General features: G+C 34.1%; 1 protein-coding gene across 7 annotated transcripts in view; it reads right to left on the minus strand.

The window, feature by feature from the left end:
* BNC2 (basonuclin zinc finger protein 2) overlaps positions 1–22,281 on the minus strand; it is a 530,176-nt gene that overhangs the window by 495,391 nt on the left and 12,504 nt on the right. The window contains exon 1 of one of the 7 annotated variants that reach the window (XM_074282945.1): positions 8,182–8,339. The exons of 4 other annotated variants lie outside the window; for them this stretch is intronic. In XM_074282945.1, the coding sequence (XP_074139046.1) occupies positions 8,182–8,280 (99 nt within the window). In that variant the 5' untranslated portion in view covers positions 8,281–8,339. Of the gene's footprint in view, positions 1–8,181; positions 8,340–22,281 lie in introns of those variants that run through there. 2 more of the 7 variants (XM_074282944.1, XM_074282953.1) reach the window with 2 other exon arrangements.

Here is a 22,281-nt window from a genome sequence, read left to right on the forward strand (position 1 = left end):
TATATGTATGTATTTATGTCGGTTTGCATTATGAAACGTTTTCCTAAGATCCAAACACAAGAAAATGTTTCCAATTCCTGAGATTCAAACTATTGGTTGGAAATGAACCTCAGGGGCCATCTAGTATACATTTTACAGAGGGAGTAACAGAGACCCAGTGTGGTTAAGTGAGCCTCAGCTAAGTATTTGAGGGTGGGATTTTGAATTTAGATCCCTTGACCCCAGAGGCAAAGTTTTCTCCATTGTACTGCAAATGTCCTGTTATTTTGTAAATATCCATGTGCAATTTATGAACCAGATTTACTTTAGAATTGAATTGAATTTAGAATTTAGAACTGAAATACCACACTCTAATCCCATCAGCAACATTTAGATATTCCTCTTTACCTAATAAAGGTCCTGAAAAGTTGTATAAAAGTAGAAATGGCTTAAAATTATGTAATAATTTCCTATTATCAGCAATTATAATTTTATAGCTATAATCCTTTGTCAAGTTATAAACAAACATACAAATGTAATGGAGAAATCCTGTATTTTGCTTTTTTTAAGAAAACAATATTGCTTATAATGTTAGCAACCACCTATTAATTATCTCTTTTTTAGGTCAGAATTGTTTTTCCTTAAAGGTACACCAGTAATCACTTTGACTAATACATTTTAAAAAATTGTAAGAGTGTCAGGTTTCTGTAACTGACAAGACACTACAATTATCTAAAGCATGTATTTTACTGTCAAGGCCTTAAAAATAAAATTACTAAGAGCATATAATTTTTAAAATGTAACAGGCAATGATACACCAATTTGAAAGGATCCACTGGAGTTCAGTTTTTGAAAACAGGGAAATTATACTGAATAGCCAACTCTCAAATCTATGGCATATAAAGCATTCGTGTCTAATTCCTCTACATACTGAGATTATTTACTAGATGAAAAACAAAAATGCAGGAATTATAGATGGAATTTAGACACACAATTACTCTTACCTTCCCCCTAAAACCTACTGTGATCAATATATTTGGAGCATAATCCCAAAGAGTTGTGTTTATTTTCTCTAATGATAATTAGAATGGAAGAAAACTTCAAAGCAGTAAAATGAGCAAATTAATAAAGTGGGAAAATAGCAGAATATTTTCATTTTAAAATAATTGTTATATCCTAGAGTCTGATAATTATTTCAGGATTTTATCCTGCAAACCTAAACTTGTCTTTAAACAAACCTATTTACTAATGATGTAATTTTAGTAGAAGTTATATTTTTAAAAAATTATAACTGCCATAAATTCTATGACAGCCTTCATTGTTAACGCACAACTGGAACTCATTTGTAAGCCCAAATTCTGCCTGGGATCACATAATTCGACAGAGACCTAGATCACCATGGAGCATGGCACAATTCTAACAATACTCTAATCTATCACTAGCATTAACTGCTCCCAGTCATAAGACTTTAATTGCAACAAGGCTACATGAAGCTCAAAGACTGAGGTCTGGTGAAGTCTTCTTTCAGCAGGCATGGGCAAGGACCACATATTTTTATACATGCTGATGCATATTAGACATTGTTCACTGTCCCAGTCATAAGCACACTAAGACAGGATTTGCACAGAAGTATATAATGCTTCAACTCATTACATTCTCATAGCATAACTAGGAAAGACACCTATGAGATTTTTCTTTAAAAAGTAAACTTTTTCTTTTTTTAATTCTTCAAATTATGTTTGTCTACTTCATTTTCCCCAAAAACTACTGCCAATTGATGAAGATTCATAAAAACTAAGTGATCAAATCTATATTTGGATTCTCACAAGTCAGATTTTTGGCAATGATGGAAGAATCCACAATATCTTAATATTGGGCATCACTGTCACTGAAAGCAAATGCCCTTTTTTAAAAGATCCCTAGTTTCCTTTTTCCTACTGCTCCAAAACACAGAGACCATACCATGTCTTTTAAAAGTAATATCTGTTTACAATTTCAAGTTGCTGCTTGGTAGAAAACTTGATTTCTGTAACATGTCCTCGAGATACAACCAAATGCTAAAATGTATCCTGCGGTAGGTCTGCTTTCCAATTACTAGAAGTAAGCATACAAGAGATATAATTAGTTATGACACTGGGACAGGCATACATGTTTCAACACACAGCCCTGAACAAAGTTTTTGGCATTATATGACAGAAGATTTATACCAAAGATTCAAAGAGTGAGTATGCAGTATTATGTATGTGTGTATAAAAAACTTTTTAAAAGTTACCACACTAAGTCGTTTCTTTTAAGCTATAAGCATATTTTGATTGTTTAAACATCCCTTTAAAGATTCCTCAGAGAAAAAATTGCCCTACAGCTTTAATTTAGGGTACATTACAAATTGGGGAACCGTTAACTAGTTTTCATATTCTTTTGGTGAATGAGTGTCATTCTTCAAAACTACATGTTGACAAAACTCATTTAGAAAAAAAAAAAAAAATCAAAGAAATAGTATTTTGACAATCAGGTTCCCCAATCAGGGATGAAGCAATGTCTTCTAAAAATAAAAGATGGAAGGATTACACCGGTACTATTTAATTTTGGCAATAATAAAAAACAAAGTTTATGTCAAAAACATATCATCAGCATACCTCCATACCCAAAATCTAAAGCAGCTTTAAAAATTAATCCACCAAACCCACCATTAAACCCCTATTCTGCTGGATTATGCATTTGGTTTCTCCAATGTTGTTTTCACTTAAGGAAAACAAGGAAGAGAATCATGATGTCTTTTGAGTCATATTCCCTTTCTGAGGAGGGAACAAGTGCATCTCATAGTATCCCATTTCCATGTGGATGGAAGAAGGGAAATGGAGATAGAAGGAGAACCTGTTCTGAGATGTATTAAGTGAAAAGCTTATTTTAAAATAATCTTTTTGAAGGTTGTTAAAAAAAAAAAAAAAAAAAAAAACACAAAAAACTTTTACTATGGGATGCTAAATGCTGCCTAATTGAGTAGAATAGTAGACATGGAAAAATTAACTTCCTCTTCAATGTTATCTTATTAAATTGATATTTCTGAAAAGGCCAAAGCATAAAAAAACCTCACGTGTCCAAATGACTTAAAGCTATCATTACAGAAGCCAAGTGAATTTAGTCCTTGTCAAGTTGCCTATTATATACATGTCATGGACTGTACTCTATCTGTACATGTAGTTCCCATTGATGAAGTTAGATGTAGTGAGAAGGGGAGGTATTGTAATAAGAGTGTTAGAAACATAAAGCTTGTAATTAAATGCATTCTCAAGTATAATAATCCACTCTGGAACAAGATAAAACATTCAGGATCAAATCCAAGGTAAAGCAACTAGGCCCATATACTCCCACAGGAGTACTATAGTACATGACATTGAATTATGAGCCAGATTCTATCTCATAGGCCAAATGGTCCATAAAGACAGCACATGTGGCCCCTCCCAAGGCAGGGTAGTGTTAATTGTGTACTCAGACTTTGGTCAAGCAGAGTCCTCCATCTCTTGTGATGGGTGCCAGGAGCCCTAACTTCAAAGCAGTCCACAGGGGAATCTGCCAGTTCTGTAAAGTGCTCTAGAAGAATTTGGCAAAATGAAAATGTGTAAGAGACTACCCTTAGAACAAGGAAAGTACATGTCGATACGTGCTGACCACAGTACAGGATTGGTTTTAAATACCATTTCAAGTCACAGAGAACCTGTTTAAGATTTAGGGAAGCCTAAAACTAGCATGGGAAAGTAGTTTGAAATTAACTCCTTTTTGTATATAAAAAACTATGACCAAACTGGTTTCATTCTTCTTTTGTCACCATCACTAAGACACAACATGGAGTTAAGCCAAGAGATCCAGGTTAAAGTTCTACCTCGAACCAATACTAACTATGTGACTCTAGACAAGTCTCTTAAACCTTTCAATACTTCAAGTGAATTTGTAGTAGAAGAAGTTTCCATATTATAAATCCTCTTATAACAAAATTACATATCCAGAAAGACTTCATCCCTCCCCCTTCCAAAAAAGGTGTTTCAGCAATTAACTACAAACCTCTTTTAAGACTTTAAGAAATTATCCAAATTCTCATCATTAATTCTCTTTTGCTTAAAAATTTTAATGGCTTTACTATCCTTGCTTCCTGATACAGTAAACTTTTTAGGAGGGAGGGAAAAGCATCAAGGAAGGGAAGGGAAGGAGTAGAAAAAGAATTGCAAAAAAATCAATCAACACCAAGGGCTGGGTCCTAAGCACTTAACTGACAAGAGAAACAAAAAAGGAAAACTTCTTGAGGAAGAGGTTGGGATAATCCATATTATCTGCCACTTTCTAGATTACAGATTTTCTTAGTGACTCATTCATTGCTCACAAAATATTTTTTAAAGTAATCTTTTTTAGTAACTCCCTGTGCCCTTGGCTTTGTTAGCTGGGATAAGACAGCCATAGAAATAGTTATGTGCACAAATTTGTGCTTCACTAGTTTTCCCATTTCTTACATCCATGGTACCTTTCTATAAGGTACACAAACAAATTTACTCAACCAAGAAAAAAGTCATTATATAGGAAATGTACCAACACACAAGACTTGTTTCCTTTTTCCTCCCTCTATTTTAAGAACATGAAGGTTAAATCACTTTTTAATATCATGAGGCCCTCTTTCAGGCTCTCATATTTCATAATCTAACTTGAACTCTCCTTGGTCTCCATTTTTATGACTCCTTTCTGTCAGGTCACTTCTTAGACATAAAGCCCTACAATGCTTTTCTCAAGATTCAGAAGGATTTACTCTGACAAGGCATTACTTGGTATTTACTGGAAAGGAATACGTTAACTTTTATTAGGTACTCTTATCGTATAATACAAGGTCTAGCAATAAAATGATGAGGCTGGATTTTTTTTTTTTTTTTCAAACAAATACACCAGAATTTGGACACCTAAATCAGTTTTGTCCTTCAAAGTGGCCACCTTATGATACACACTTATTTCACTGATTCTGATAAGGAGACTTGATGGGAACATAATAGCTGTCTTCAAATACCTGCAGGTCTGTTATGTAGAAGAAGACATCTAAAGATCAATGGGTGAAAGGAGGAAAAAGGTATATTTAGGCTCAATATCAAGAAATATGTTCTAACAATTAGAAGTATTGTAAAGTGGAATAAACTCCAATGCTAACAGAGAACTAATTCTATTATTGGAAATCCTTTAACAAAAGCTGGATGTTTGGGATAAGGGGGAGGGAATTCCTGTCTCTTCCAACTGAGATTCGATGATTCTGGCACTGCTTAAAATACATAAGAAAGCCAGTCTCTATTGTTATAATCATTCCTCTTTTAATTTAAAAAAAAAAAAAAAAGTATTACCTGGCTTAATTGCCTATCTTATCAAAATTGCTTTAAAATTACTTTCGGCCCAAACTGCAATCCTAGACACAGTATGTGATAGAGTGCCAAGACTGGATTCAAGAAAACTTGAATTAAAAATCTGGTATCTGACACTGCTATGTGTCTCTAGACATGTCACTTAACCTCTGTCTCTCTTGAGTTTTCTCATCTGTAAAACGGAAATAATAATAGCATCTATTCTGCAAGGTTGTTGTAAGGATCACATGAGATAATATTTGTAAAATGTTTAGCACAGTGTCTGGCACATAGTATAAAAATGCTAGTTATTATATTATTATTAACGGAGATTCAAAGAACAAAGATTTGCTGTTATTGAAGATAATCAGTATAATCCAGTAAACATTTATTAAAGTACTATTATGTTTAATATACAATGCTATATTCTGGGAACAGACCCTGAATGCAAGGAAATTAGAAGTTAATAAGTAGAGGAAGAGGAGATAAGTGCACAAAAAAACCCCTAAAATATACTTTAGAATGTACATAGCTGAGGTTCAAAATGAATGACATAAAAGATTCAAGGAGCAGGGCATCACTTATAGCTAATCTAGGAAGCCTTTAAAATCCTTTTTGCAAATTTGACTTCATTTCTAAAATTCTGAAATAAATCTACATTCCAAAAAATACTTATGTTAATTTTACTGTATAGTACTATGTATTCTCTTATCCTCCAACTCATTAAAAATAATCTCCCCCCAAAAAAACCCTAATAAAATCCCTTCAAGTGAAAGCAGAAGAACAGAGAAGCAGAGAGACCATGTCCTCACCTGGCAGAATGGAGGTCTGGCTTGAGATTTCTGGCCTGAGAAGGGAAATCTTTGCTTTGCATCTGCCTACCTACCACGTCTGTCTTCTCCATCAATGAGAGGGTGTCATGTGCCTGTCTCCTGTCCATGTCCAACCCCCACATTTCTGAACCACTACCATCATGTTCTTTCTTATGGTTCTGGCCCAGCCCTCACTGGAACAGTCCTCTTATGTAAAATAAGAATAATATTTCAATAGTTAGCATGGATAGAATCCCCACAAGATATAGGGGAGTTAGTGCCAAGTCACAAAGGTATCAAAGAATAGGCAAAACTTGGGAACAAAATTATTGTATATCACTATTAAACACAAAGCTATAACTATCATAGACCTCATGAAGTAATATTGGAGGGAGTATAATCTTTCTCAGTACCAATCAGCCATCTCCCTAACCCTGTTCCTAGTCCAAGGTCCATCTCCGGCAGGACAGTATATGGCTAAGGCAGATTGCCGAAGTGTTTGTGTCTAGTCTGTAAAGACTGATCACATAAGAGACACTAAAGATCAGCAATGGATTTATCTACCCCCAGCCTATTTAACTGAATTAAATTAAATTAAAAGTGTCAAAATTCCCAAGTACCAGTATGATTAGATATGATAAATATGTGAACATTTGGAAAAGGAAGGGACATTTCCAAAAGTATTGTGGCTTTATCAAAAATCAGTCTTGTCAATACTCCCCAAACTAATCTATTTATTTAGTGCTATACCAATCAGACTCCCAAGAAACTATTTTTAATGACCTAGAAAAAATAACAACAAAATTCATATGGAAGAATAAAAGGTTAAGAATTGCAAGGGAACTAATGAAAAAAAAGTCAGATGAAGGTGGTCTAAGTGTACCTGATCTAAAGCTATATTATATAGCAGCAGTCACCAAAACCATTTGGTATTGGCTAAGAAATAGACTAGTCAATCAGTGGAACAGATTAGATACAAAGGACAAAAAAGGGTACATCTATAGCAATCTAGTCTTTGACAAACCCAAAGATACCAACATTTAGGATAAGAATTCATTATTTGAAAAAAAAAACTGTTGGGAAAACTGGAAATTCATATGGCAGAAATTAGATATAGATCCACACTTAACACCATATACCAAGATAAGATCAAAATGGGTCCATGACTTAGGCATAAAGAATGAGATCATAAATAGATTAGAGGAACAGAGAATAGTCTACCTCTCAGACCTATGGAGGAGGAAGGAATTTATGACCAGAGGAGAACAAGAGATCATTATTGATCACAAAATAGAAGATTTTGATTACATCAAACTAAAAAGTTTCTGTACAAACAATACTAATGCAAACAAGATTAGAAGAGAAGTAACAAATTGGGAAAATATTTTTAAAAACAAAGGTTCTGACAAAGGTCTCATTTCCAAAAATATATAGAGAACTGACCCTAATTTATAAGAAATCAAACCATTCTCCAATTGATAAATGATCAAAGGATATGAACAGACAATTCTCAGATGATGAAATTGAAATTATATCCACTCATATGAAAGAGTGTTCCAAATCACTACTGATCAGAGAAATGCAAACTAAGACAACTCTGAGATACCACTACACATCTGTCACATTGGCTAAAATGACAGGAACAAATAATGATGAATGTTGGAGGGGATGTGGGAAAACTGGGATACTGATACATTGTTGGTGGAGCTGTGAAAGAATCCGGCCATTCTGGAGAGCAATTTGGAACTATGCCCAAAAAGTTATCAAACTGTGCATACCCTTTGATCCAGCATTGCTGCTACTGGGCTTATATCCCAAAGAAATACTGAGGAGGGGAAAGGGACCTGTATGTGCCAAAGTGTTTGTGGCAGCTCTTTTTGTAGTGGCTAGAAACTGGAAGATGAATGGATATCCATCAATTGGAGAATGGTTGGGTAAATTATGGTATATGAATGTTATGGAATATTATTGTTCTGTAAGAAATAACCAACAGGAGGAATACAGAGAAGCTTGGAAAGACTTACATCAACTAATGCTGAGTGAAATGAATAGAACCAGAAGATCGCTGTACACTTCAATGTTGTATGAAGAGGTATTCTGATGGAAGTGGATATCTTCAACATAAAGAAGATCCAACTCAGTTCCAGTTGATCAATGATGGACAGAAACAACTACACCCAGAGAAGGAACACTGGGAAGTGAATGTAAATTGTTAGCACTACTGTCTATCTACCCAGGTTACTTATACCTTAGGAATCTAATACTTAGTGTACAACAAGAAAATGGTATTTACACACATATATTGTATCTAGGTTATATTGTAACATATGTAAAATGTATGGGATTGCCTGTCATCAAGGGGAGGGAGTAGAGGGAAGGAGGAGATAATTTGGAAAAATGAATACAAGGGATAATATTATAAAAAAAAAAAATTACTCATGCATATATACTGTGGAAAAAAATTATAAATAAAATTTAAAAAAAAATCAGTCTTGTCGGACTAATCTCATGTCACTTTTTTGACAGTTTATAGATAGATTGGGGGACTATTACAGAGAGAGTTTGCCCAGATTTTAGAAATTTGATAAAAGTCTCCTATCTATTAATGTAGACACAATGGAAAGATTGTGAGCTAGATGAGATGGTTAGGTACTTTCACAACAGGCCCCATACTGTTTAACATTTTCACAATTGATTTGGATGTATATAGAAATGACAAGTTTCTGGAATTTACAGATGACATAAAGCTAGGGAGGTCAAGTAATACACTAGATGACAAAGTCAAGATCCAAATCAACTTGATAGGATAGAACATTCAGCTAAATCTAACAGGCTGAAGTTTAATGAATCACAACCCAATATTAAGTCTGAGGACCCAATAGAAGCAGGCCAAAGAAAATCCTTCCCCTACCATCCCTACTCACATGTCCCAGATCCCATATGGAGCTGAAAACTACTTACTGAATAGACTACCCCTATCCATTCCTACCTCTAAGGGAACTGAAGGTTCTACTCCACTTCAACTCAACATGACATGACCATGTCCCTTTAATTGATAAGGAATTACCATCTATACTTCTCACAAAACGGTAGATCACAGAGCTTTATCATCTGCTCTACTCCATTTCCTTATTGTCCAATGGATCTTACTACCTATCCTGTTGCTATGCCCTCCATACCCTTGGGCAATGCTATATAACCTGCCAGTACATTCTAAGGATCCTGCCATCTATGCTATGAATAAATTCTCCATTTGCTTACTATTGTTGTCTCCCCTAAATAGAATTTGAGTTTCTTGAGAGCACGAATTGGCTAGATTTTCTATTTGTATTCCAAGTTTTTAGCACAATGAGCACTTATTAAATGTTTTTTCGTTCATGTATTCATTCCTTCATACACTTGGATTCAAAAAATGAACTCCACCTACATAAGATGGAGGAGATGGGGCTAGACAGCAATTTATATGGAAATATCTAATATAGCTATCCCCAAATGGAATGGGCTGCTTAAGGATGAAAGGATTTTCTCATCACTGGAAATTAGAAAGTTACAAAATTTTTGATTTTGACCCTGCCTTCAGACATCATTTTACTATCTTGGATCCTTCAACTATATTACATGTTTTCTTGATTATTGATTTTGGCTTTTTCACATAACAATTCTCTCTCTCACATTCTATGTGGGAATTTCTCATCTATGATTCCAAACCCCATTATTCAACTAAGAAAGTGTCAGTGAGGACCTTGGAACCCACCCATCAGTGGAAGTCAATTACAAGTGATGTCTGATATAGTGGAAAGAGTACTAGCCTTGGAGTCAGATACCATAGTTCAAAGACCAGTTGTGCCATTACTAGAAGCATGACATTAGACAAGTCACAAGCTCTCCAGGTTTCATTTTCCTCATTTGTAGGATGTAGGGGGTTGGAAACAGATGATTTAAAGTTTTCTTCCTGCTTGGTCTATGATCATATCATTCTAAATTTTAACCTAGCCAAGTGAAAGAAGAGAGGCAGAGCAGATACTAACTCTGCATGCACACACACAAATGATGAGGGGAAAGCAGACAGCCCAGTATATAAATGACCAATAAAACCTTACATCCTCTAGAGAAAAATTCCTTTATTATAACTTCAGAGGACTTACAGTCTCTGGAGAAACTTCTCTATATCCTATGGAAGTAGAAAAGTCTTATCAGATACAAAGCCTGTTCTATTATCCTGTTGCATATAAAATAAAGATCTCAAGCTATGCTCCTTGCAATATATGGCTTCTCTCTCTGGAAGCAGATATTGCCTGCCAAGACATCTTGGTGTTCCTTTCCTAATCAATAAAGCCTTTCTTGTCACAGCTTTGAGTAGGTGAATTCTTTCACCACGGATCTGGCCTTAGCACTTTGGAGGGAGGAGAGAGAGAGAGAACCCATCTCTGCCCAGTATTACACCCTCTTCAACACACACACACACACACACACAAAATCTAGCACACAGCAAATACCTAATAAATGTTTTTTAAAAGATTTCTAAATTATTTTGGAGTATCAAAAAATTTTAATTTTATTTACATCGATAATTTTTCATTTATTATTAACAAAAGCTACAGTTTTTGAAACTTCTAGAAAAATCAATGAACTATATAAAAAATAGCTAAAATAGAGTACCAGGGGGGAAAATCTTTATATTTTAAGTATGCTATTTCCTTATTTCCCTCATAAACTTCTCTAAAATTACAGACTATTATTAAAAAATAAAATTGTTAAAAAAAAAAAAATAAGCCATAGGAACTTTTAAATACTCCATTAAACTCTACAAAAATATCCAATTCTAAGTTATTTACCATAATGGAAAAAAGTCTAGCCATGGATTATTTAAACCACAGATAATGAAAAAAAAATAGCAATCAGGTACCAATTTCCATTTAAACCGCTATCTAAGCTTCACATACTTTTCAATGCAGATGCCAACATATGTGTCAAGTATGCCAAATAGCTACTTACTAAAACAACTTTGAAGTTCAGACAGGATACAGGGAAACAAGAAAAGAAGTGACTAATTTTAAAAATATTCTCACCAAGAGTTAAATTTTAGAGTTTTTTGGGTTTTTACATACATGGTTTCAAAAATACCGTTCTTTCTCTACAAAGTTGCACTCTAAATCCCAAATAGATATGAGGACTTTGGGATTGATTTTTGATTATAGCATATTTTAACTATTCATGTCTAGCTTCACCTCTGTGGAAACCAAAAGTACACATCTATGAAATGACTAAGCAGGGAACAAAAATGTTTTTTTCATCTTCTGAACTTCACTAATGCCATTCAGGCATCCAAGACTACAATCTCATGAGCTATCTTCAACTCCTCTCTCTCAATAAAGCAACATGGACAATCAGTTGAAAATTGATTTCTTGTTCTACAACATCTCTTATAAATGTTGCTTTCTGACATGACTACCACACCCTGATTGAAACCTTCAACAATTCTAGCTTAGCTATTATAATATCCTTCTAATTGGTCTCCCTCCCAGCCTCAAATGTCTCCCCAACCCAATCCAACCTCTACACTGTCAATGCAATTTTTCTAAAGCTTGGTTCTGATCACATCACATACATTGCTTACTCACTAAACTCCAGTAACTACCTATTACCTCCAGGATCAAATGCAAATCCTTTGACATTTAGAGCCCTTCACAATGTGACCATTTCCTATACCACACTCCCTTCCACACTCTGCTGTTCCTTGATTACATAAGCTGATCCAACATGTACACAATTAAGCACACCATTTCCCTTCTCTGCTCCCCATGGCTGGAATGTGTGGAATCCCTGACTTCCTGGAGGACTAAACTCAAGCTCCACCTCCTCCAGATCTCTCTGGATTCCCCCAGCTGCTAGTGTCATTCCCTCTAAGGTAATTTTCTTTCTACTCTTTTTTTGTTTCTAAACTTTTGTGTTTCTGATTTATGTGATGTTTCCTCCATTAGAAAGTTAGCTTATTCATCTTAATATAGAGGCAATGGACTCATATTACACTGAGACTTTTTTTTTTGGATATGGTCAATGCAGGAATTTGTTTTGCTTGACTATATTATGTTTATAACAAAGGTTTTGCTTGTCTTGATTTTCCCAATGGGAGAAGAGACAAAAGTCAGAAAGAGCAGAAGGCAAATTTTCAGTGAAATCAAAATTTTTTGAAAAAGAATGTCAAAAAGAAAAAAAGAAAAGAAAAAGATTGTCAACTCCTTGAGGGCAATGATTGTTTTTACTTTGTCTTTACATCCCCAATACGTAAAACATAGTGCTTCGTACATAATAAACCCTTAATGAATGCTCTTGATTAACTAATTTCTTTTGGCAAAAATAAACTGGCTTACTAAAAAGTAACTGCCATTACATTCTAACCATAAAAAATAAAGAAAACTAGAAAATTTAATACAGAATAACCCAGATGAATATGAATGTCATTGTTCAGGGACATTGAGAAGAGATAGAGGAGAGAGAGAAAAGGGAAATAAATCATACCTTAAAATTATGAAAAAATAATTTTAAAAATCTAAAGGTAATTGTTTTATTTTGTTTAGAATGTAATGGTCAAACAGTATTTATTGAACATTTACTTCTTAACACGTACATTGGGGATAAAAAGCAAAATAAAAATCTCTGGGAATCCATCATGTGCACAAATAACCTTAGTACTAGAGAAATTAAGGGAAGGGAGGGAGAAAAAAGATTCCAAAAATTGGGGATCAACAGGAAGAGTATTAGAGAATTCAAGGAAAAGTTAGCCTCAAAGCAAAATAAGGATTCCAAACCTGAATTGTATGAGCTCAAAGTCCCATTGGACAAATCATAATTACAGTTAATTTAAATTTGGTCTTTATTTACCTATTATATCCTTTCACTATATTTCTTAGTTAATGTTTCATATATGCTTTCTTCCCTTAACCTTAGCCTACTCCTGGAACCTTTTCCAATCCAAAATATCACTATGGTCTTAAATAGTAAAATCTATACATTAATCATCAGTATCTAGACAATATCTATGAAACCTGTATAAACCAAAATTAAAAGCTAGGTAAGTGGGATAAATAGGGTCAGGGTGAGGAACTAGCCAAAGTTTATTGTTAGTGCCTCCAGCTTCCCTTTTTGACTTCCATTCACTCACTAACTTCGTGACTCTCTTCTCACCAATGTTGGTTACTCAGAAGCATCAGCATAAAGTCACCAGGTAAAACCAGTTACAAGGATTACTGACTCATTCATACTAAGGAATGAATAACTGATAATAACTTAAAGTATAACTCTTATTCCCTCAAGATATTTGCATATAACGGTTTTAAAGCCTCAAAATGTTTTCAAATTAACTTTGCCATAGATCGCTTTGAGAACTTGAAATACATATCTGGAAGCCACAAGTGTTGGTTCAAAGAAGGTAGATATGGACTATCTTTGGAAAAGGGAGGGATTAACAAGAGGGCCAGGAAAATTTGGGCACAAAATAAAAAATAAATCATATTTTCATACTGAAAAATTGCCACAGATGAGATATTTTAATACATAAGAACAAATAGAGACTATTTTTTCATTTCAAAGGTTAAAGTATGTCTAATTATCAAAAATTCCTCACAGAACGTATTCCTATTGGCACTCCAGAATTATCAAAGAACAATCTTGCAAAGATTGCCTTAAATTTAAATTAAAGTTGTAGACATAGGAGAGAGGTGTCATGTTCCGGATGGGGTGAGAAGGATAGGGTAATGAAGTTCCTGGTACCCTCCAAATCAGACCACAGGGGTGGTAATCACTTATACCTCTTACAAGGTAAATTTTGGATCAAAAAATCTTTTTTACAAAATCTGTTGCATTTGAACCATTATACCATCAACCCTGGAATCAATCTCTCTCTTATTTCTGACAAGATCCAAACAGCTACCAAGTTCTACTTTCATACTATTTCTTGCATTTATCCATTCCATTCATCTACCCCAAATAAACATTCAAGCCCTCATTTCTTCAGGCCTTTAATAATCATTTAATAATTTCTTCCTGTTTCCTATCTTTTTTACAATCCATCCTTCAGGTCACTTCCCAAATCACTTGCTTTATAAAGTACTATCTTAATTTAAAAACTGGCCCCTGCTTTTACTGAATAAATTCCCTGATGCATTTAAGCATTACAGACAGGCTACCCACAGCCAATGCTTCAACTTACCTTTCCATCCTTAAAACAAATTCCACATTCTAGACTCTTCATCACTTCTCAATCTTATCTTGTGTCTTTGTTCATGGATCTTCAATACATAGAATTGACTCAGTTCTCTACCATCTGAATCCATTAAAAGTCTTTCACACATGAGGTGCCAATTCTTCACTGAACCTTATTTTGCATACCTTGCATTCATATTAAATAGAATACAAGTTCCTAGACAGAAAGGGCATTTTGTCTTGTCTTTGCATCTTCCGCATCTATAATGGAACTTGGCATGCTGTATGAGTTTAATAAATGTTGGCTGACATTATTTTTCAACAGCATCCTCCAGTCTTACTAGGCCAATATGTTTACCATGCCCACAATGTCTTGTTCATTTCTATCAGTGGGCCTTTTATCATGTGGTTTCCCCTGCCAAGAATACCACTTGCTGCTTCTTTACCAGTCCATAAATATCACTTTTGAAACCTGATTCAAGGTTACTGTAAGAAATTGCCATAGACTAGCCTTACTCCATGAAAGTCTATGCTTTATTTTGGTATCTTCTAAATACAAATAGTTTCAACTACATCAATCAAGATTTGCTTTAGTCCTGTGGTTGTATAAATATATGTCTTATCTCCTAAACTAGAATATAAACTTCTCAAGATTAGAACTTAGTGGCTTCTACCCATTTGTTTCCTAATAGATTATAATATGAATATGAGGTTGGGCAGACTTTGGAGGAAAGTGGAGGATAGAAGAACCTGGTATGCTATGGGTCCATGGGATTACAAAAGTCTGACATGATTGAACAACTGAACAATAAAAAATGGCTTATGGCATGGTACCATGAACATACTTATGTGATCAAAAGTAGTAAATAAATGCTTGCTGAATTAAGGGTTGTATTTTAAAGGCTTAAACATTAAGGTAAGAATAGCATATTAGTCCTACTGTCATAAAACATCTATTTCTTCAACAACAAACTTACTATTTACAATGCATAGTGGTGTTAGGAACAGAGTGAGATAGTAAATATGAAAAGGGTCCCCCCCCCCAAGGAGCTCACAATCAATATAGGAGATAAGACAGTACAAAAATAAATACATGTACAAGATAAATTGTACATTAGAATATATAAAAGTGCAAAGCAGGAATGTAAAAAACTATGAAATCCAGTGAACAAGCACTTTTGGCTGGGAAAAGATGCTCAAGAAAGACATTATGATTGTGAATACATCCAGCCATTCTGGAGAGCAATTTGGAACTATGCTCAAAAAGTTATCAAACTGTGCATACCCTTTGATCCAGCAGTGTTACTACTGGGCTTATATCCCAAAGAGATTTTAAAGAAGGGAAAGGGACCTGTATGTGCAAGAATGTTTGTGGCAGCTCTCTTTGTAGTGCCCAGAAGCTGGAAACTGAGTGGATGCCCATCAATTAGAGAATGGTTGGGTAAATTGTGGTATATTAATATTATGGAATATTATTGTTCTGTAAGAAATGACCAGCAGGATGAATACAGGAGAGACTTACATGAACTGATGCCGAGTGAAATGAGCAGGACCAGAAGATCATTATATATTTCAACAACAAGATTATATGATGATCAATTCTGATGGACGTGGCCCTCTTCAACAATGAGATGAACCAAATCCATTCCAATAGAGCAGTAATGAACTGAACCAGCTACACCCAGGGAAAGAACTTTGGGAGATGACTATAAACCACTACATAGAATTCCCAATCCCTCTATTTTTGTCTGCCTGCATTTTTTATTTCCTTCACAGGCTAAATGTACAGTTTCAAAGTCTGATTCTTCTTGTTTAGCAAAATAACTGTTTGGTCATGTATACATATATTGTATTTAATTTATACTCTAACATATTTAACATGTATTGGTCAATCTGCCATCAGGGGGAAGGGGTGGAGGGAAGGAAGGGGAAAGTTGGAACAAAAGGTTTTGCAATTGTCAATGCTAAAAAATTACTATGCATATATTTTGTAAATAAAAAGCTATAATAAAATAAAAATTTTAATAAAATAAAATAAACTTTAAAAAAGAAAAAAAGAAAGGCATCATGGAGGAAGTAGCATTTGACTCAGGCTTTTAAAGATGAATACAATGCTATAAGTATAACAAGTATTTTCTAAGCATCCTACTCTTCAAGATAAATATGCCGAAATCAGATACAGGACATTCAAATCTTTAAAAAAAAAAAAAACAACCTCATCATCTTCAATTGCATATGTACTTTATTCACATTGTACTTTATCCTTGATATCTAGGATTTATCTTGATTTACAATAAAGTACAAGGAAACTCTTTTCTATAATCATTTATTCTAGAATTATATTTATTATATACAAAGCCTTTTCTTCACCATAACCTTGTGGGCCAAATAAACTGACTCTCTGAGTGGGAAACTGACTTGCCAATAGTCACTCAGTTAGCAAGATAAGAAAATGATACTAGGTAATTTATTTTACATTAAATCCAGTTATTTTTCGACTCAGGCGCTACCATGTCGCCATATCTGTTTGTTTGTTTGTTTGTTTTGTTTTGTTTTGTTTTTTGGTAATAGCTTTTTATTTTCAAAATACATGCCAAGATGATTTTCAACAGTCATTCATGTAAAACTCTATGTTTTTAATTTTTTTCCCTCCCTTCTACCCTTCCCTAGACAGCAAGTAATCCAATATAGGTGAAACATGTGCAATTCTTCTAAATATATTTCCACATTTATCATGTTTCTGCATTTCTTTAAGGGCACTTTATGATGAACATAACATCAAATAATATTTCAAGAGTAGGGAAATAATATATAGTTTAACAAGTCAGGTACATATATATGAAGCTGCAAAAGAATAAGCAAATGCAAAGCAATTCAAATTATTCAAAGCAATGCAAATTATGTTAATGGCCCCATATATCAAATAACACCCCATCCCCATCCCCATCCCCCCAATATCCTTACAGTTGAATAATGCACTATTACAACTTACTCACAGAATATCTTTGTCTAATTTTAATCTGCCCTGAGACCCCGCTCTACCACAAGGATATCCTTATCTGTTTTGCAAAGTACTGTTCTCGCTTATGTTTTTGGATCCATTCCTTACATCTCTATGCAGTCTCTTTGTGACTATCTTCTTCACTCAAAAAGGCCCTCATTCACATGTTAAAAGTATGACTGACATTCTCCAATTGATACATGGTCAAAGGCTATGACCAAACAATTTTCAGACAAAGAAATTAAAACCATTTCTAGTCATATGAAAAAATTCTCTAAATCACTACTGGTTAGAAAAACGCAAATTAAGACAACTCTGAGGTGCCACTATATACCTCTCATATTGGCTAAGATAACAGGAAAAGATAATGATAAATTTTAGAGAGGTGGAGAAACTGTGACAGTTATACATTGTTGGTGGAGTTATTGTGAACTGAACTCAACTATTCTGGAGTGCAATTGATACACCATTATGAAAATCATTCTGGAAAGCAATGTAAAACTATGCCTAAAGGGCTATCAAACTATTCATGCTCTTTGGTCCAGCAATGTTTCTACTGGGTCTGTATCTCAAAGAGATGTTAAAGGAAGGATAGGGACCCACACATGCAAAAATGTTTGTAGCAGCCTTTTGTGTAGTGGCAAGAAACTGGAAACTTGAGCAGATTTCCATCAGTTGGAGGATGGCTGAATAAATTATGGTATATGAATGTTACGGAATATTACTGTTCTATTAGAAACGATCAGCAGGATGATTTTAGAGAGAGCTAGGGAGACTTACATGAACTGATGCTAAGTGAAATGAGCAGAACCAAGAGATCATTATACACAGCAACAAGATTATGTGATGACCAATTCTGATGGACATGCCTCTTTCCAACAATGAGATGACTCAGATCCATTCCAATAATCTTGTAATGAAGAGAGCCATCTACACCCAGAAAGAGAAGTATGGGAACTGACTCTGGACCACAATATAGCATTTTCACTCTTTCTGTTGTTTGTTTGCATTTTGTTTTCTTTTTCTTTTTTCCTTTTTGATCTGATTTTTCTTGTGCAGTAAGATAATTGTATAAATATGTATAGATATATTAGATTTAACATATATTTTAACATGTTTAACATATATTGTATTACTTGTCATCTAGGAAGGAGAAAGGGGGAAGGAGAGGAAAATTTGGAAAACAAGGTTTCTATAGGGGTCAATGTTGAAAAATTATCCATGCATTGTGTTTTGAAAATAAAATGTTTTAATTAAAAAAAGAAAGAAAGAAATGATCAGCAGGATGTTTTCAGAGAGGTCTGGAAAGACTTACATGAACTGATGCTAAGGGAAGTGAACAGAACCAAGTAAACATGGTATACAAGATTATGTGATTATCAATTCTGATGGATGTGGCTCTTTTCAACAATGAGGTAATTCAGGCCAATTCCAATGTGATGCAAAGAACCATCTGTATGCAGACAGGACTATGGGGACTAAATGTAGCTCACAACACAGTATTTTTTTTTAATTGCTTTTTTTCCCTCATTTTTTCTTTTTTTGATCTGATTTTTCCTGTTCATCATGATAAATGTGAAAATATGCATAGAAAGCACATTTATTATGTATGGGATTGCCTGTCATCTAGGAGAGGGAGTAGAGGGAGGGAGGGAGGGGAAAATTTGGAAAAGTAAATACAAGGGATAATGTTGTAAAAAAAAAAAAAATACATATGTACTGTCAAAAAAATTATAATTATAAAATTAATAAAAAATATGCATAGAAGAATTGTACATATTTAAAATATATTGGTTTACTTGGTATCTAGGGGACAGGATTGGGGGAAAGCAGGGAAAAAATATGGAACATAAAGTTTTGCAAAGGTGAATGTTGAAAACTGTTTTTATATGTATTTTGAAAATAAAAAGCAATTTTTTAAAAAGCATGGCTAACAACACCAATGAAAGTCTAATAGTTTTTGTCACACTGCACATGCATAAAAGTAATTTAAAACGTAACCTTAAGACACAAAGAGAAAATTGATGTTCATGAATTCCAAGAGCAAATTTTGGAAACTTTTTTTTTAAGGGTGATGTATTAATTGTAGCAATCTGTCTCACATCAATTTTTAAATTAGCATACTTATAGTCTAATTACCACTTTAAGTAAAAGGAAAATCCCTAAATGAAGTAATTTAACTAAATTTTTTTGAGTTTTGTGTTGACTTAAGTATAGCTAGATAAAATTTAAAACCTCTCTGAAATAAGCATTTCAAATTAAAATATTCAAATGCATTATTTGGATGAAGCATTTTATTTAAGCTGACTTAGTTCTTTATATTCGTAGGCTAAAAACTGAAACAACTCTGATATATCACATAACACCTCAGATTGTCTAATGATAGGAAAAAATGATGATAAATGTTGGAGGGAGTGTGGAAAAATAGGAACACTAATGCATTGCTAGTAGGAGTTGTGAACTGAATCCATCTATTCTGCAGAGTAATTTGGAATCAAACTATAGCTATCAAACTATGCATATATATCCTTTGATCTAGCAGTCTCTCTACTGAGTCCATACCCCAAACTGACACGTACAAATGTTTGTAGTAGCCATTTTTGTGTGGCAAAGAATTGGAAATTGAGGAGCTGCCCATCAATTGGGGAGTGACTGAATAGATCATGATATATGAATGTAATACAATATCCTTGTTTTATAACAAATGATGAGCAGGCTGGTTTCAGAAAAGTCTGGAAAGACTTACATGAATTGACGCTGAGTGAAGTGAGCAGAACCAGAACACTACACATAACAACAAGATTATATCACTCTTTGCAGATGATATGATGGTATACTTAGAGAACCCTAGAGATTCTAATAAAAGTTATTAGAAATAATTCATAACTTTAGCAAAGTTGCTGGATGCAAAATAAATCCACATAAATCCTCAGCATTTTTATACGTCACGAACAAAATGCAACAGCAAGAGATACAAAGAGAAATTCCATTCAAAACAAATGTTGAGAGCATAAAATATTTGGGAATCCATCTACCAAAGAAAAGTCAGGAATTATATGAGCAAAATTACAAAACACTTGCCGCAAAAATAAAGTCAGATTTAAGTGATTAGAAAGACATTCAGAGCTTGTGGATAGGCCGAGCGAATATAATAAAGATAACAATACTCCCCAAACTAATCTATTTATTTAGTGCTATACCAATCAGACTCCCAAGAAACTATTTTAATGACCTAGAAAAAATAACAACAAAATTCATATGGAAGAATAAAAGGTCAAGAATTTCAAGGGAATTAATGAAAAAAAAAGTCAGATGAAGGTGGTCTAGCTGTACCTGATCTAAAGCTATATTATAAAGCAGCAGTCACCAAAACCATTTGGTATTGGCTAAGAAATAGACTAGTCAATCAGTGGAACAGATTAAATACAAAGTATTAAGTATAGGGTACAACTATAGCAATCTAGTGTTTGACAAACCCAAAGATACCAACATTTGGGATAAGAATTCATTATTTGAAAAAAAAACTGTTGGGAAAACTGGAAATTCATATGGCAGAAATTAGATATGGACCCATGCTTAACACCATATACCAAGATAAGATCAAAATGGGTCCATGACTTAGGCATAAAGAATGAGATCATAAATAGATTAGAGGAACAGAGAATAGTCTACCTCTCAGACTTGTGGAGGAGGAAGGAATTTATGACCAGAGGAGAACAAGAGATCATTATTGATCACAAAATAGAAGATTTTGATTACATCAAACTAAAAAGTTTCTGTACAAACAATACTAATGCAAACAAGATTAGAAGGGAAGTAACAAATTGGAAAAATATTTTTAAAGTTAAAGGTTCTGATAAAGGTCTCATTTCCAAAATATATAGAGAACTGACCCTAATTTATAAGAAATCAAACCATTCTCCAATTGATAAATGATCAAAGGATATGAACAGACAATTCTCAGATGATGAAATTGAAATTATATCCACTCATATGAAAGAGTGTTCCAAATCACTACTGATCAGAGAAATGCAAACTAAGACAACTCTGAGATACCACTACACATCTGTCACATTGGCTAAGATGACAGGAACAAATAATGATGAATGTTGGAGGGGATGCGGGAAAACTGGAACACTAATACATTGTTGGTGGAGCTGTGAAAGAATCCGGCCATTCTGGAGAGCAATTTGGAACTATGCCCAAAAAGTTATCAAACTGTGCATACCCTTTGATCCAGCATTGCTGCTACTGGGCTTATATCCCAAAGAAATACTAAAGAGGGGAAAGGGACCTGTATGTGCTAAAATGTTTGTGGCAGCTCTTTTCATAGTGACTAGAAACTGGAAGATGGATGGATGTCCATCAATTGGAGAATGGTTGGGTAAATTATGGTATATGAACGTTATGGAATATTATTGCTCTGTAAGAAATGACCAGCAGGAGGAATACAGAGAGGCTTGGAGAGACTTACATCAACTGATGCTGAGTGAAATGAACAGAACCAGAAGATCACTATACACTTCAACAATAATGCTTTATGAAGATGTATTCTGATGGAAGTGGATATCTTCAACATAAAGAAGATCCAACTTACTTCTAGTTGATCAATGATGGACAGAAACAACTACACCCAGAGAAGGAACACTGGGAAGTGAATGTAAATTGTTAGCACTACTGTCTTTCTCCCCAGGTTACTTATACCTTCGGAATCTAATACTTAACGTGCAACAAGAAAATTGGATTTACACACATATATTGTATCTAGGTTATACTGTAACACATTTAATATGTATAGGATTGCCTATCATATAGAGGAGGGAGTAGAGGGAGGGAGGGGAAAATTTGGAAAAGTGAATACAAGGGATAATGTTATAAAAAAAAAATTACTCATGCATATGTACGGTCAAAAAAAATTTAT

The sequence above is a fragment of the Sminthopsis crassicaudata genome, chromosome 1 (assembly GCF_048593235.1).
Source record: "Sminthopsis crassicaudata isolate SCR6 chromosome 1, ASM4859323v1, whole genome shotgun sequence".
Lineage (NCBI taxonomy): Eukaryota > Metazoa > Chordata > Mammalia > Dasyuromorphia > Dasyuridae > Sminthopsis > Sminthopsis crassicaudata.